The sequence below is a fragment of the Cervus elaphus genome, chromosome 28 (genome assembly GCF_910594005.1).
Source record: "Cervus elaphus chromosome 28, mCerEla1.1, whole genome shotgun sequence".
Taxonomy (NCBI): Eukaryota; Metazoa; Chordata; class Mammalia; order Artiodactyla; family Cervidae; genus Cervus; species Cervus elaphus.
This window is the reverse complement of record NC_057842.1, coordinates 42404387-42420745: the sequence shown is the minus strand read 5'-3', so window position 1 is coordinate 42420745 and position 16359 is coordinate 42404387. Positions and strand designations below refer to the sequence as shown.

General features: G+C 39.3%; 1 protein-coding gene across 1 annotated transcript in view; it reads left to right on the top strand.

Annotated features, from left to right (window-relative positions):
- The window catches only part of FIG4 (FIG4 phosphoinositide 5-phosphatase), a 174623-nt gene that overhangs the window by 98983 nt on the left and 59281 nt on the right, over positions 1–16359 (top strand). The window contains exons 16-17 of the mRNA XM_043890083.1: positions 4418–4556; positions 16070–16128. Of these exons, the coding sequence (XP_043746018.1) occupies positions 4418–4556; positions 16070–16128 (198 nt within the window). The remainder of the gene's footprint in view (positions 1–4417; positions 4557–16069; positions 16129–16359) is intronic.

The following is a 16359-nucleotide window of genomic DNA, read 5'->3' as shown; positions in this document are numbered from 1 at the left end:
ATACCATGTGTTTGACACTCAAATATATATCTCTTCCCTGACTCCTCCACTGAACTCCAGACTTACTTATCTAAATGCCTACCTTTCAGGCATCTCCTCCTGAATATTGTGTTAGTTTTCTACAGGTGCCGTAACCAATTATCACAAATTCAGTGGCTTAAAACAACACCCGTTTATTATGTCCCAGTGTCTGTGGTTCAGAAGTCTGGGAATAGCATTACCCAGCTGTGTTCTCTGCTTAGGCTCTCACCTGGCCGAAGTCCAAATGAGAGCAATGAAGTCAGAATGTGGGCTCTGATCCGGAGGCCTCCGGGCTCATTCAGGTTGTTGGCAGAACCCCAGGTGGTTCTCGGACTACTGTGCCCATGTGCTGCTGGCTGGGGCTCATTCTCGGGTTTGAGAGGCTGCTTGCCTTCCTTGACTTGTGGTCCACTCCATCTTCAAAGCGAGCGATGGTGCGTCAGCCCTTGTGCCTCAAATCTGTCTGCTTTCCTCTTCTGCCCTAAAAGGATTGTTGTGATTCCAGTGGCCGATCCAGGTAAGACATGTTAATTTTCCTACCTTGAAGTCATTGATTAGTCATTTCAGTTACATCTACAAAGGCGCTTTTCTGCCTTTCATATTCATAATAATATATTTTGTGCCTTTCATATTCATAATATTCCATCTAAGATGAAATATTCATGAGAAACTATGGAGGGAAGGTCATGAGGCCAAGTTTTCTTCCTACCACAGATATCTGAGAAGAATCTCAAACTAATCATTTCCAGCAGGAACTATTGACTCTGCCCCAAACTTGTTTCTCTACTTTTTCTCTTTTTTCCCCTCTGCTCCCATTGTTCAGTTCAGAATCCTAGGAATCATCCTTAATTTCTTTATTCTCCTTATCTTCCCCAGTCTCATCTCTCAGCAAACCTGGTTGGCTCCACCTCCAGAGTCTATCCCAAATCCTCCCGTGTTTCCTGCTCACTGTGGCCGGGCTGGTGCAGACAGCTGGTGGCTCTGAACAGCTGCCGTGGCTCCTGATTCCTCCCTCGGCCTCCCCTCTTCTGTTCTTGCTCTTCACGGCAGCCACAGTGAACCTTTCGAGAGTTAGATCATATCACTGCCCGCTCTGAAATCCCTTCCAGGGCTTCTCATCGCATTTAAGATCGGACTCTCTGCCATGGCCTTCGAGGCCGTGTGTGGTCTGCCTTGCTCTCCCCAGTCCTGCTCTTTCTTTGCCCCCTGCCCTCCAGCCCCCCGCTCCCCCGCCACCTTCGTGCTGCTCCTGACATTGTGCAGCCTCCACCTGCTTCCCTGACCACTCGACCTAAGTGTCCCTCATCACTCTCATGTCACTCTTATTTTTTCATAGAACTAACATCCTCTGAAAGTACCCTGTACCTTATTTACTTGGGTATTATTTTTGTTTCCCACTGTGGAATGTAAGCCCCGTGAAAGCCAGATAATCAGTTATGTATAGACCATATCCCTAGTGTGGGACATAGTAGGCTCTTGGATGAATGAATGGTGGTTTTTTTTTTTTTTTTGTAGTTATGAAGGTAATATATGCTAATTATAAAAAGTATAAAATAACTCACAAATAAATCATATAATCCTCACCTTTCGGAGATAGCAACTTGTTCATATTTAGCGGAACATGATCCTTCTAGTTACTATACAGGTAATGTATATCTGCTTTTGCCCTTTTAGATAATGTGAGTAATCTTTATGACCGTAAATATTCTTTTACAACTTAATTTCTGGTAGCCTTGCGGCAGTCTCCTTTAGAAGCACCATAGTCAGGTTACCTGTTTTTATTGTGCATTTATGTTTCTTTTAAACAAACATCTTTTTTGCATGTTTTTTATCTTATGAAAATTTCAGAAGCCTATTTATTAGGTCAGAGTATAGATATTTTCAGGATCTTTAAACACACACACACACACAGACAGATATTTTCAGGATCTTTAAACACACACACACACACACACAGAGATATTTTCAGGATCTTTAAACACACACACACACACAGATATTTTCAGGATCTTTAAACACACACACACACACACACACACACCCACCCCCGATAGCCTTAATGAAAGGATGTAGCAATCATTTCTCTCTCAGAGGAATATAGGAGTGCCCATTTTGGAAAGTATTTGCCAGGTTAATAAGTAGAAAATGGTTTGCATTATTTTCAGTTTGCAGTGTTTATTGAATAATAGTAAAGTTGAGGTTTTGAATGTTTATCATCTATTTGTTTCTTTTAAAAATTGCATGTTTTTCTATTAGGGTGTTGATCTTTGTCTTTCTTACATTTAATTGGTATTTATTTCAACATACAGTAGGAAATAGTGGTCTAAGTTCACTGTATGCTCCTCACCCTGGTTAAATAGTACTGTTTATCGAATAGCATCCCATTTCATTACTGATTTCAGAGGCCACTTTATCATGGACTTAATTTAATATTAGGTCAACAAATATTCTAGTTTCCAAATAAAAATGTTTGGCTAATTAAAAACTGTTATCTTCAAGCCTGACCTATTGAAATACAGTGCATTAGTGATTAACCATTTGGATGGAGTTTGAAAGGTGCATATTCCTTTTTCCTTTAAAGCACAATTGAATATAAAAGTAGGTAGTTATTTTGCCCTCTTGTTATCTGCAACTGCAGAGAACCTACCTATTTTAAGCTTTTGTCTCGGTCCAAAGTACTGCTGTCTTCCAGAGGGTGAAAACTTCATCTGCAGTCAAAAGTAGCCAGGAAAAGATCCTGAGGCTCATTAGGGCTGGCCTTAGATTCTAAGCTTAGTAGGTGAGGTAAATACCATAGATACATTGTAAGTTAATGTAACAGCAGTACATTCAAGAGTCTCCACTATGATCCTTTGAAGGCATATCTGTTATTTGGTTAGGTTTCTCAATCTTACATTTTATCATACTTGCCAAAAATTAAAGGAACTACTATTAGGCTTAATTAGGGATAAAAGAAACTCCTTGAAAACATGCTGAAAAATGGAAAGCTTCTTTAGATAGAATTAAGATATTTTGAGGTACTGCATAGTGTGAATTATTAAGTGCCATTAAGGCTATTCAAGAATCATAAAGAATATAATTACTATAAAAGCAGTAATGTTTACTTTCATATTGTGTTAAGAGGGTGCAAATTGGGGTGGTAATGCCTGCATCATTTAATACTTGATGTTTTCTCTCAACAAATGGAAAAAAGGCTCCAAGTAGACTCATCATATAAACACATCCCTTTCATATATTACTTGTAGCATAAAAGGTGAGCGCTGTTTTAATGGAATGCTTCCTGTCAAAATACATAACTGGAAACCATGTTTAATGTACCAAATTTCATTTATTGCTTCTGCCAAAATGACCAAATAGCCCAATGAGTACAGTAATTTCAGATTTTTCTGTGTTCACTATAGCTGTTGGAAGAAAATTGATTTTATGATGATGTTATCCTGTTTCAAAAGCAGTCATTTCTGTCGTCTTTTTGGTTCTGTGCTCAATTTCAGAAAGAGATTATTATTTATATTGTGGATGTCTGCCTCTAACTTGAATATACAAGGGCTCAGAGACCAGAATGGAAAGAATGAAGGATGCTTGGGAGGGGGCTGTGCAGGACGGGAAGGATGGCTCATGAGACCATTTCAGTGCTTATCGTTTTTACCAAAATACAATTGAGAAAAAGAGGAGAGAGTGTGTATGTGTGTGTGTGGGGGGGGTCAGTTTTATTAGTTTGTAGTCTGTTTTGAAAAGGTAATTTTGAAGAGGTTGGTTAGAGTGACACTGTTTTCTGCGTGCACACTCTGCCTTCATTATCAAACACAGCTGTAGGGGAAAAAAATGTTGTAAACGTTGTTTCTCCTAAAGAAATGGAGTATCTTTTCATGGATTAAAAGGAGAAACTTGAAAACTGACTTATTCAAGGATGTGCAACAGAATATGGGTAAGAATTGGACTGCTTTATTTGTCTGACTTCTCCTCTGTCTTTGCCATAAAGTGAAGATGTTCTTTGTTTCAGGTAAACGAACAAATGGTGAGAATGTTTTTATTCTAAAAATACAATCACTAAGGTAACTAGGGCAGTTCTTAAAGACTTTTTAAGAGTCTCTCAAAATTCAAGAAGCAGTTTATGTTCACTATTCTCTATGTTATGAGACGTATAGAGTAAAAAGGAAACATTTTGAAATAAGATTTTAATTCTCAAAATCTTAGTGGGTGTTTTAGATGTTGTGTATGACTTTTTTTTTTTTTTTTTTTTAGATGTTGTGTATGACTTTCACAGTATAAATGCTATTATTTTCAGAGGTGTGTTCTATGACATCCCAGATGTACCCTTAATCCTCCTAAGAAAGCATTCCCCTGGGTTGCTTATGTGAGTAATGGATTTCCTGAATTATGTATTTTTGCTTTTTAGATGCTGACAGACAAGATTCCATTAATCTCTTCCTGGGAGTTTTCCATCCTACTGAAGGGAAACCTCATCTCTGGGAACTCCCGACAGATTTTTATTTGCATCATAAAAATACCATGAGACTTTTACCAACAAGAAGAAGGTATTTTTCTTCCTGGTCTACTATGTTAAACTCAGCTTTGATGTTATTTTGAATATGAGAACTTTCTTTTTGAGAAATGATTATATAGGCTAAAGTAGTCAGCCTTGCTACATGTTTGCCAGGAGGAATTTAGTATTGTTGATGTCCTTATAGTTCAGTTCAGTCGCTCAGTCGTGTCCAACTCTTTGCGACCCCATGGCTGCAGCACGCCAGGCCTCCCTGTCCATCACCAACTCCTGGAGCCTACCCAAACTCATGTCTATTGAGTCAGTGATGCCATCCAACCATCTCCTCCTCCATCGTCCCCTTTTCCTCCTGCCCTCAATCTTCCCCAGCATCAGGGTCTTTTCAAATGAGTCAGCTCTTTGCATCAGGTGGCCAAAGTATTGGCGTTTCAGCTTCAACATTGGGAAATCGTCATTAACAAATGCAGTTGGTTTGTATTTTCATAAGATACAAAGTTTCAGAGGTTCAAGTCATTGAACATTAGGTTGAAGCTCCACTGGTGCAAACCAGTAACATAACTTTTGAGTGCTTCCTACAAATGTGGGGTGATAAAGAACTCTTAACATGTAAGGAATCGCCTTTGGTTTTTCAGTGTGGTGTCTAGGCAGCCTCACTTTGGAATTCCAGTGTTCTTTCCTCCAGGAAGCACAGGGAACTCTTGCTGACACTGGGGAGGACAAGAAGCTAGAGCCAGGGTGCTTGTGGCAGGTACCAGTCCCAGCAGCCCTGTTGCTCAGCCTGGGCTTTCCGGAGTCATTCACTGTATGGGCTGTTTTGATGACAGTTAAATTGGTAGCAGTAGTCCCCAAATAAATGAACTGTGTCCTGAGGATTGGACAGGACTCCCTGTGTAGCACAGGCTGCAGGGTCAGGGGACTTGAGTTGGCGTCTCTGCAGCCGTGTGACCTTGGGCTAGTTATTTAACCTCGCTAAGTCTCATTTCCCTCCCCTGCACAATGTAAATGACAGGATACACATTACAGAGTCATTGTAAGGGTTTAATGAGAGGACTCTCTACAGTTGTTAATTGAAGAGTCATGTTCTAATAATGGGCAACATTTTTCACATATGAGACTTGAGCCTGGTCCCTTCTGCTCAAAGGCCTGAGATGTCAAGTCTGCTCCTAAGGCTCTCCTCTCAAAGCATCCATGTGACCTATCCCTCATTTTGTGCAACAGTGCCTTGGGAACACTACAGGGTTCATTGCTGGTCTGTGCTAATTGTGTGGACAGACCACAAACAACTCGTGAATTAGCAAGTGCTAATGTTACAGATGTTACCAAATTCTCTGTTACTTCAGGAATATTTCAAATATTAAGAAAATGTCAGAGTTTATATGTTTCTCAGTTTTCTTCCTTTAAGTACATTTTCTTGGAATAACCAGCTTAATGCTTGACCTTACTTTCCCTATAAATGAAGCAGTGCTGATTTTTCCACTATATTAATAAATGATTGCCATGAATTTTTGCTGACAAAAAAATCTGGAGCTAATTATGTTTATTTGATGAGAGATAAGTGCAAATACCTGTATTTAGCTTTGTTGATGCAATTGACTATGGGTAAATATGGTTGATTTTCTGCAAATTTATATTGCCTTAAAGTATTGAAGCTATTAAGATACAACTTGGGGAACAAGCAAAACTCGATTTTCTGTTGCTGAAATTAAATTGCTAGTAAATTATAGGCATAAGTTAAACCTAGAGTTACATAACTGAGACAGGCAGTGTTGGTGCTTATTTGTGGGAATAAAATGAAGGTGATGTTACATTCCCAGTTTTAAAATTAAAAAAAGGAAACTGAGTTGCAGAGAAAATGTGTCTTGACTGAGGTTATGCAGCTGATTAGACAGTACAGTAAGTAAATCAACTAAACACCTCCCACTGAGAATAAACTTTTATCAGAGTAGGTACTGTGGCTCTCACAGTTGACTTGGTCTCCTTGTTTTGTTTTTTCTCTAGAATGTGAACATTCCAAAAATTGATTTTTGGCATCAACAACTGAAACTGCTTATCAACTGTACTAATAAAGACTGTAGGATAAATTTCAGTACTTTATTTTGGCCTTTCTAGTCACCCACCGATACTAGTTATTTTGATGATGGTTAAATCCGTATGCTGATTCTCAGAAGAATTAGCCAGAGGCAATACCCAGCCTGGAGCATGGACACTAGGGTAGAGCTGGGTTGGGTTTTCTACAGGTGTGTGACCTTAGACCTGTTTCTAAACCTCTGGAAATCTTGTTTTCCCAACTATAGAAAGGAAATGACTACACACACCTCACAGGTCACTTTAAGGATTAAATATAATATGAATGGGAAGTACTTGCTACTGGGTCTGACGCATGATCCACACAGTCTGGAAGCAGCCAGGCTCTGGAGGGACTGCCTGCAGTTAGTACCTGTGTGGCCGGAAGCAAGACATATAACCGGTTCAATTCTCAGTTTCCACATCAGTAAAATAGAGATAGTGATAGTGTCTGACCTGTAGGTTTTTCTGGGAATCAGATGAGATCATATAAATCCTTAGCACATAGTAGTCCAACAGATATTAGTATTGTTAGTGTTCTTTATTTTTTTTTTTATTTCGTGTTTTTACTTTTTTTTTTCCCATTTATTTTTATTAGTTGGAGGCTAATTACAACATTGTAGTGGTTTCTGTCATACATTGACATGAATCAGCCATGAATCTACACGTATTCCCCATCCTGATCCCTCCTCCCACCTCCCTCTCCACCTGATCCCTCCGGGTCTTCCCAGTGCACCAGGCCCGAGCACTTGTCTCATGCATCCAACCTGGGCTGGTGATCTGTTTCACCCTAGATAATATACATGTTTTGATGCTGTTCTCTCGAAACGTCCCACCCTTGCCTTCTCCCACAGAGTCCAAAAGTCTGTTCTGTATTTCTATGTCTCTTTTTCTGTCCTGCATATAGGGTTATCATTACCATCTTTCTAAATTCCATATATATGCATTAGTATACTGCATTGGTCTTTATCTTTCTGGCTTACTTCACTCTGTATAATGGGCTCCAGTTTCATCCATCTCATTAGAACTGATTCAAATGTATTCTTTTTAATGGCTGAGTAATATTCCATGGTGTATATGTACCACAGCTTCCTTATCCATTCATCTGCTGATGGGCATCTAGGTTGCTTCCATGTCCTGGCTATTATAAACAGTGCTGTGATGAACATTGGGGTGCACGTGTTTCTTTCAGATCTGGTTTCCTCAGTGTGTATGCCCAGGAGTGGGATTGCTGGGTCATATGGCAGTTCTATTTCCAGTTTTTTAAGGAATCTCCACACTGTTTTCCATAGCGGCTGTACTAGTTTGCATTCCCACCAACAGTGTAAGAGGGTTCCCTTTTCTCCACACCCTCTCCAGCATTTATTGCTTGTAGACTTTTGGATAGCAGCCATTTTGACTGGTGTGTAATGGTACCTCATTGTGGCTTTGATTTGCATTTCTCTGATAATGAGTGATGTTGAGCATCTTTTCATGTGTTTATTAGCCATCTGTATGTCTTCTTTGGAGAAATGTCTGTTTAGCTCTTTGGCCCATTTTTTGATTGGGTCATTTATTTTTCTGGAATTGAGCTGCAGGAGTTGCTTGTATATTTTTGAGATTAATCCTTTGTCTGTTGCTTTGTTTGCTATTATTTTCTCCCAATCTGAGGGCTGTCTTTTCACCTTGCTTATAGTTTCCTTTGTTGTGCAAAAGCTTGTAAGTTTGATTAGGTCCCATTTGTTTATTTTTGCTTTTATTTCCAATATTCTGGGAGGTGGGTCATAGAGGATCCTGCTGTGATTTATGTCAGAGAGTGTTTTACCTATGTTCTCCTCTAGGAGTTTTGTAGTTTCTGGTCTTACATTTAGATCTTTAATCCATTTTGAGTTTATTTTTGTGTATGGTGTTAGAAAGTGTTCTAGTTTCATTCTTTTACAAGTGGTTGACCAGTTATCCCAGCACCACTTGTTAAAGAGGTTGTCTTTTTTCCATTGTATATCCTTGCCTCCTTTGTCAAAGATAAGGTGTCCATAGGTTTGTGGATTTATCTCTGGGCTTTCTATTCTGTTCCATTGATCTATATTTTCCTGTCTTTGTGCCAGTACCATACTGTCTTGATGACTGTGGCTTTGTAGTAGAGTCTGAAGTCAGGCAGGTTGATTCCTCCAGTTCCATTCTTCTTTCTCAAGATTACTTTGGCTATTCGAGGTTTTTTGTATTTCCATACAAATTGTGAAATTATTTGTTCCAGTTCTGTGAAAAATACCTTTGGTAGCTTGATAGGGATTACATTGAATCTATAGATTGCTTTGGGTAGTATAGTCATTTTGACAATATTGATTCTTCCAATCCATGAACAAGGTATATTTCTCCATCTGCTTGTGTCCTCTTTGATTTCTTTCATCAGTGTGTTAGTGTTCTTTAAAATGACTACATTCCTTAGTTGTAATACTTATTAAAAATAATATAGAATGGCCATTAAGTCTAGAAACTTAGATAATATTATTTTATCACTTATTTTTTGTTGTTCATTCACTAAGTCGTGTGCAGCTCTTTGTGATTCCATGGACTACAGCACGCCAGGCTTCCTGCCCTTTACTGTCTCCAGAGTTTACTCATATTCATGTCCATTGAGTCAGTTATGCCATCCAACCATCTCATCCTCTGTCGTCCCTTCTCTTCCTGCCCTCAATCTTTCCCAGAATCAGGATCTTTTCCAATGAGTCGGCTCTTTGCATCAGGTGGCCAAGGTGTTGGAGCTTCAGCGTCAGTCCTTCTAATGAATATTCAGGGTTTAATGCCTTTAGGATTGGCTGGTTTAATCTCTTTGCTTTCCAAGGGACTCTCAAGAACCTTCTCCAGCACCACAGTTCAAAAGCATCACTTCTTCAGTGCTCAGCCTTCTTTATGGTCCAGTTCTCACATCTGTACATGACTACTAGAAAAAAAGAAAAACATAGCTTTGACAATACAGACTTTTGTCAGCAAAGTAATGTCTCTGCTTTTTAATATGCTGACTAGGTTTGTCATAGCTTTCTTCCAAGGAGCAAGCATCTTTTAATTTCACAGCTGCAGTCACTGTCTACAGTGATTTTGGAGCTCAGGAAAATAAACTCTGCCACTATTTCCACTGTTTCCCCATCTATTTGCCATGAAGTGATGGGATGGGACCAGATGCCATGATCTTAGTTTTTTGATTGTTGAGATTTAAGCTAGCTTTTTCACTCTCCTCTTTCACCTTCATCAAGAGGCTCTTTAGTTCCTCTTCACTTCCTGCCATTAGGGTGGTATCATCTGCATATCTGAGGTTGTTGATATTTCTCCCAGAGATCTTGATTGCAGCTTGTGATTCATCCAGTCCAGCATTTCACATGGTGTACTCTGTATACAATAAAGTTAAATAAGCAAGTTAAATAAGCAGACAATATACAGCCTTGATGAACTCCTTTCCCAATTTTGAACCAGTTCATTGTTCCATGTCCTGTTCTAACTGTTGCTTCTTGACATGCACACAGGTTTCCCAGGAGGTAGGTAAGGTGATTTGGTTTTCCTGCCTCTTTAAGAATTTTCCACAGTTTGTTGTGATCCACACAGTCAAAGCAGAAGTAGATGTTTTTCTGGAATTCTCTTGGTTTTTCTATGATCCCACAGATGTTGGCAATTTGATCTCTGGTTCCTCAGCCTTTTCTAAATCCAGCTTGTATGTCTGGAAGTTCTTGGTTCACGTACTATTGAAGCCTAGCTTGAAGGATTTTGAACATTACCTTGCTAGCATGTGAAGTGAGTGCAATTATACAGTAATTTGAAGATTCTCTGGCATTGCCCTTTGAAATTAGAATGAAAACTGACCTTTTCCAGTCCTGTGGCCATTGCTTAGTTTTCCATATGTGCTGGTATGTTGAGTGTAGCACTTCAACAGCATCATCTTTTAGGATTTGATATAACTCAGCTGGAATTCCATCACCTCAACTAGCTTTGTCCATGGTAATGCTTCCTAAGGCCCACTTGACTTCACATGCTGTGATGTCTGGCTCTAGGTGAGTGACCATACCGTCATGGTTATTCAGATGATTAAGATCTATTTTATAACATACTATCAGTGAACACTTTATTATGTATTTGTCTGTGTATCCAAACTTTGTGACCATCTGTATTTTACACTGTTTACCAATGATTTATTCTGAAATAGTATTTTTATAAAATGATAAAGGAAGGGGGGATAAACTAGCTTTGCCTGGAATTCATCCAAACCAGTTCTCTCGAGATAACTACTTTGTGACTCAAAAATCCCATGTTTATGAATCTGTTCAAAACTGCTGATTGAAGCTTTGTTCTGAAATAGGTTAATATGTCATATATCATCTCAGATGCCATTTTCAGTGTTAACAAAGTCACCAGGGTATTTTTAGGCGTTATACATTAATTATCTCTTTGACTCAGAGTTGGGAGGTTTCCTGGCACTGTTTTCTGTCTGATGTACGAGTTCCCTCTGTGTCCTCCCGGGTGGGGCTCGGTTGGTTTGTCAACCAGCATCTGTCAGGTTGGGAGGTAGTCGTTTTTGGACAGTTCGCTTACACTACTCTTTCTCATATCATGCTGAGATCCATTTGTCTGTAACTTTACCTACTAATCTTAGTTTAATCCCCTGAGACCTTAAGAACACAGTTTTCTCATTCACTTGATGGTCTTTTAAATATTTGAAGACAGGTTCACACATTCTCAAAGCCTCTTCTTCTCCAGGTTAAATAGCTCCATTTCCTTACCTGTTTCTCCTATTCTGTGATTTTAAGTCTGTTTAGCATTCAGAAGGCTTTCTTCCATATTCCAGTTTATGTCAGTGCTCTTTTTAAACTGTGGAATTCAAACCTGGGTCCAATAGTAGTCGGAGTTTGGTCTAATTTGTGCCAAGTGTGGTACCATCATTGGTACCATCATTCCCTTCATCCTGGGTAATCTGTTTTTTATCATGAAGTACAAAGTTACATTGACTGTTTCCAGCAGTGCTACCATAATGTTAATTCTCTGGGCTTCCTGTGCACTAGAACTTTTATTGCCGTGCCTTATCTCTGCCATCTTGTCATGCTTGTATATGCTTTGTCTGCTTCCAGAAAAAATACGTAAACACGTATCCTATTTATTAGCTATTTCCTCTAGCTTTGTAGCTTCTTCAGAATTAATCAGCTGGCTATCTTGATCCTAATGTAAGTCCTTGATGAAATAGGGTGAGTGCTTGAACAGAATAGGGTGGCTAGCAGAGCCCTGTGGGATACCACCCAAAAACTCCCTCCACCTTGACACTGTTATGTGATTTTTGGTTGGAATCATTTCAGCAGCTGTTAACTAACCATGCTGTCAACACTTGACTGTCCTGTCATCCTGCCCACACGTCTCTGTCTTGTTCACATATATCAGTTGCTTTGCTCAGATCCATATATGTTATTTCACAGAGCTCCCAAGTTTACTAGTGGAGTTAAAGAGCCTTTTAAAATCTTCCTGACCTTTCTATGTGAGCCAATGGAATTGAACACTCTTAATACTGGGGAGTGAAACAGAGAAAAGGAGCCAACTCACTAGGTGTTTATGCAGAGGAGGAAGTGGCGCCCACCTGCCATCTCCTGTCCTCTGATACCTGGTCCGGAAGCAGATCTCTGTCCCGGTGCAGGGGCTCTTCCCCTGGGTGAATGTGCTGGTGGGGGAGGTGATGCCTCCCGGTCCTGGGCTCAGTCTTCTCAGATGCTCTCCTCCTCCATCCATCTCAGCCCAGCTTCCCCAGGGCAGGTATTTCTTTGGGCTTCTTTCCTTCTGAGACCCACTTAGAAGAGTTGGACTTTAAAAAAAAAATACTTTTAATTGAAGGATAGCTGTTTTACAGTATTGTGCTGTTTTCTGCCATACATCAACATGAATCAGCTATAGGTATACATATGTTTCCTCCCTCTTGAACCCCCCTTGAACTTCCCACCCCTTCCCACCCCTCTAGCTTGTCACAGAGTCCCGGTCTGAGTTCCCTGGATCATGTAGCAAATTCCCATTGGTCGTCTGTTTTACAAATGGTAGTTGTATATGTTTCCACGCTACTCTCTCCATTCATATCACCCTCTCCTTCCTCCCCAGAGCCCGTGTCCATAAATCTTTTCTTCTATGTCTGCATCTCCATGGCTGCGCTGCAAGTAGGTTCATCAGTACCATCTTTCTAGATTCCATACATAGGTGTTAATATACAATATTTGTTTTTCTAACTTACTTCACTCTGTATAATACACGCTAGGTTCATCCACTTCATTAGAACTGACTGAAATGCATTCCTTTTTATGGCTAACATTCCACTATATATGTACCACAAATTCCTTAGCCATTCATCTGTTGATGGACATCTAGGTTGCTTCCATGTCTTAGCTATTGTAAATAGTGCTGCAGTGAACATTGGGGTACATATGTCTCTTTCAATTTTGGGTTCCTCGGGGTATATGCCTAGTAGTGGGATTGCTGGGTCATATAGTAGTTTTATTTCTCATCTTTAAAGGAATCTCTGTACTGTCTTCCATAGTGGTTGTATCAGTCTGCATTCCCACCAACAGTACAAGAGGGTTCCCTTTTCTCCACACCTCTCCAGTATTTATTGTTTGTGGATTTTTGATGATGGCCATTCTGACTGGTGTGAGGTGATACCTCATTGTAGTTTGATTTGCATTTTTCTAATAAAGAGCAATGTTGAGCATCTTTTCATGTGTTTATTAGTCATCTAAGAGACAGGGGTTCAATCCCCGGGTCAGGAAGAGTCCCTGGAGAAGGGCATGGCAACCCACTCCAGTATTCTTGCCTGGAGAATCACATGGACAGGTGAGCCTGGCAGCCTACAGTCCATAGGGTCACAAAGAGTTGGACACAACTGAAGTGACTTAGCACATTAGTCATCTGTGTATCTTCTTTGGAGAGGTGTTTAAGTCTTTCGCCCACTTTAAAGAAAAAAATATTTATTTTTTAATTGAAGGATAGTTGCCTTACAGAATTTTTCTGTTTTCTGCCAAATATCAACATGAATCAGCTGTAGGTATACCTATGTCCCCTTCTTCTTGAACCTCCCTCCCATTCTCTCCCCATCCCACCCCTCTGGCTGATACTGAGCCCCTGTTTGAGTTTCCTGAGCCATACAGCAAATTCCCATTGGCTATCTATTTCACATATGGTAATGTAAGTTTCCATGTTACTCTCAACATACATGTCACCCTCTTCTTCCTCCGCTCCATGCCATGTCCTTTTCTATGTCTGTTTCTCCATTGCTGACCAGCAGATAAACTCATCAGTACCATCTTTCTAGATTCCATGTATATGCATTAGTATACAATATTTACCTTTCTCTTTCTGACTTACTTCACTCTGTATCACAGACTCTAGGGTCATCCACCTTATTAGAACTGACTCAAATGCATTCCTTTTTATAGCTGAGTAATATTCCATTGTGTATATGTACCAAAGCTCCTTTATCCATTCATCTGTCAGTGGATGTCTAGATTGCTTCCATGTTCTAGCTATTGTGAATGTGCTGCAATGAACATTGGAGTGTTGTCTCTTTCTCAGTTTTGATTTCCTCAAGGTATATGCCTGGTAGTGGGATTGCTGAGTCATATGGTGGTTTTATTCCTAGTTTTTTAAGGAATCTCCATACCATCTTCCATAGTTGCCCACTTTTTGATTGGGATGTTTTTCTGGTATTGAGTTTTATGAGCTGTTTGTATATTCTGGTAATTAATTGTCAGTTGTTTCAGTTGCTATTATTTTCTTACATTCTGAAGGTTGACTTTTCACCTTGTTCATAGTTTCCTTTGCTGTGCAAAAGCTTTTAAATTTAATTAGGTCCCACCTGTTTGTTTTTATTTCCATTACTCTGGGAAGTGGGTCATAGAGGATCTTGCTATTATTTATGTCATACAGTATTCTGCCTGTTTTCCTCTAAGGGTTTTATAATTTCTGGTCTTACATTTAGGTCTTTAATCCATCTTGAGTTTTTCTTTGTGTGGTATTATGAAGTGTTCTAATTTCATTCTTTTAACATAGCTGTCCAGTTCTCCTAGCACCACTTATTGAAGAGACTGTCTTTTTCCCATTGTATGCCTCTGTTGTCAAAGATAAGGTGCCCGTAGGTGTGTGGGTTTATCTCTGGACTTTCTATCTTGTTCCATTGGTTTATATTTCTGTTTTTGTGCCCCAGTACAATACTGTCTTGATGATTCTAGCTTTTTTGAAAAGTATTGTTAAGCTTTATTTTGCATAAGGAGATACAGTTTAGTAATATGTATTTTTTTAAATTTATGGCCTGATCTCTTAATTCCATCTTAATTCTTTTTCTCCACATGGTGCATTCTGAGTTAAAACATGTTCTTTATAATGTTTTCTTCTTTTTCCTAAGTAACCATTTTTTAGTATTTATGTATGCGCTGATACCTTCTCTGCTTTCCTCCTCTGCCAATTCTGTCTGCCATCATTAGAATTTATGCCTGTGCTTGCCTCGCGGGTGAGTTCTTTGTCTAACACACAAACACCCTCTTAAATGAGTTAGCCCATGTCTTTTTCATTCCTTTGATCTGATAATCTGATTTTTTTAGAAAAGGAAATGAGAATAGCCTGGTGTGGCTTGTTTTTATGAATAGATGTGGATTCATAGAAGTCACTGGTCATCTTCTTAGGCTACTCCCATCTCTAGTAAATACTTGATTTGTTATCTTGCCTGCATTGACATCACACTCATTGCTGTGTAGTTTTTGGAGTCTTTCACCCTCTCATTTTTGAACATCAAGACTACATTTGCCCATTTCCGGTGTCAGTTCTGCTCTTTAAAAAGAGTATTGATCGCAGCTCTACCAGGACCCCTGAGTGCTCCTACTAGAGATGCTGTGCTGTTTCCTTCCACCTCCTGGGCTGTGCACAATTCCCTCTTATCTTGGTGTATTTCTCTTTCCAGCATGAAACTTGTGCTGGTGAAGACAGAAACAATACTGTGGCTCTACTTTTTCTTTATTTTCAACATGGCATTTCTAAAGCGTAGAACAGTATTAAGCACAGTAAGTGCTTAATAAATGGTGAAAGACTGAATGAATTCTTTGTAAGCAGCAGACTTATCCCTTTTCTGTTTGTTTGTTTTTTTTTTTTCTTTTTCCCCTCCATGCTTTAAAGACTTGCTATTCAAAAAGTAGTCTGAGGACCAGCCCCTTTGATATCACCAGGAGCTTGTCTTAAATGCAGAATCTCAGGCCCCACCTACTGAATTAGAATCTGCCTTTTAACAGGATTTTCAAGTGATTCCTGTGTATGCTGCCTTTGAGAAGCACTGCTCTAAAGCATAACTTCAGCCTCAAGCAAAACTTTAGGAGCCTTTCCTGTTATCCTAGTACTAACCACCCCCCACCACAGTTCATTTGTCTAGATAACACATTTTATCTAGTGAATTGTAGAAAACCAACATTTACATTTGGCCCATTTTAATCCTTTTTTTTTTTTTAATAGTTACACTTACTGGTGGACACCAGAGGTAATAAAACATTTACCACTGCCTTATGATGAAGGTAGGTACGCTGTTTCTCCTTTAGTTTGTATGCCAGTCTATTTAGAAATTATTCTTAAATGATCCTGAAGCATTCTTTTCATATAACATTTTATTAGAAAGAAATGAATGACTGTTCAGTGTTATGTTGCTGTTATAATAGATAGGAGGATTATAACATCTTAGCTTTTTTTAAAGGGTAGAGATTGTATTATACTTCTTTTGTCTAAATAGGCCAATACCTTGTATTGTG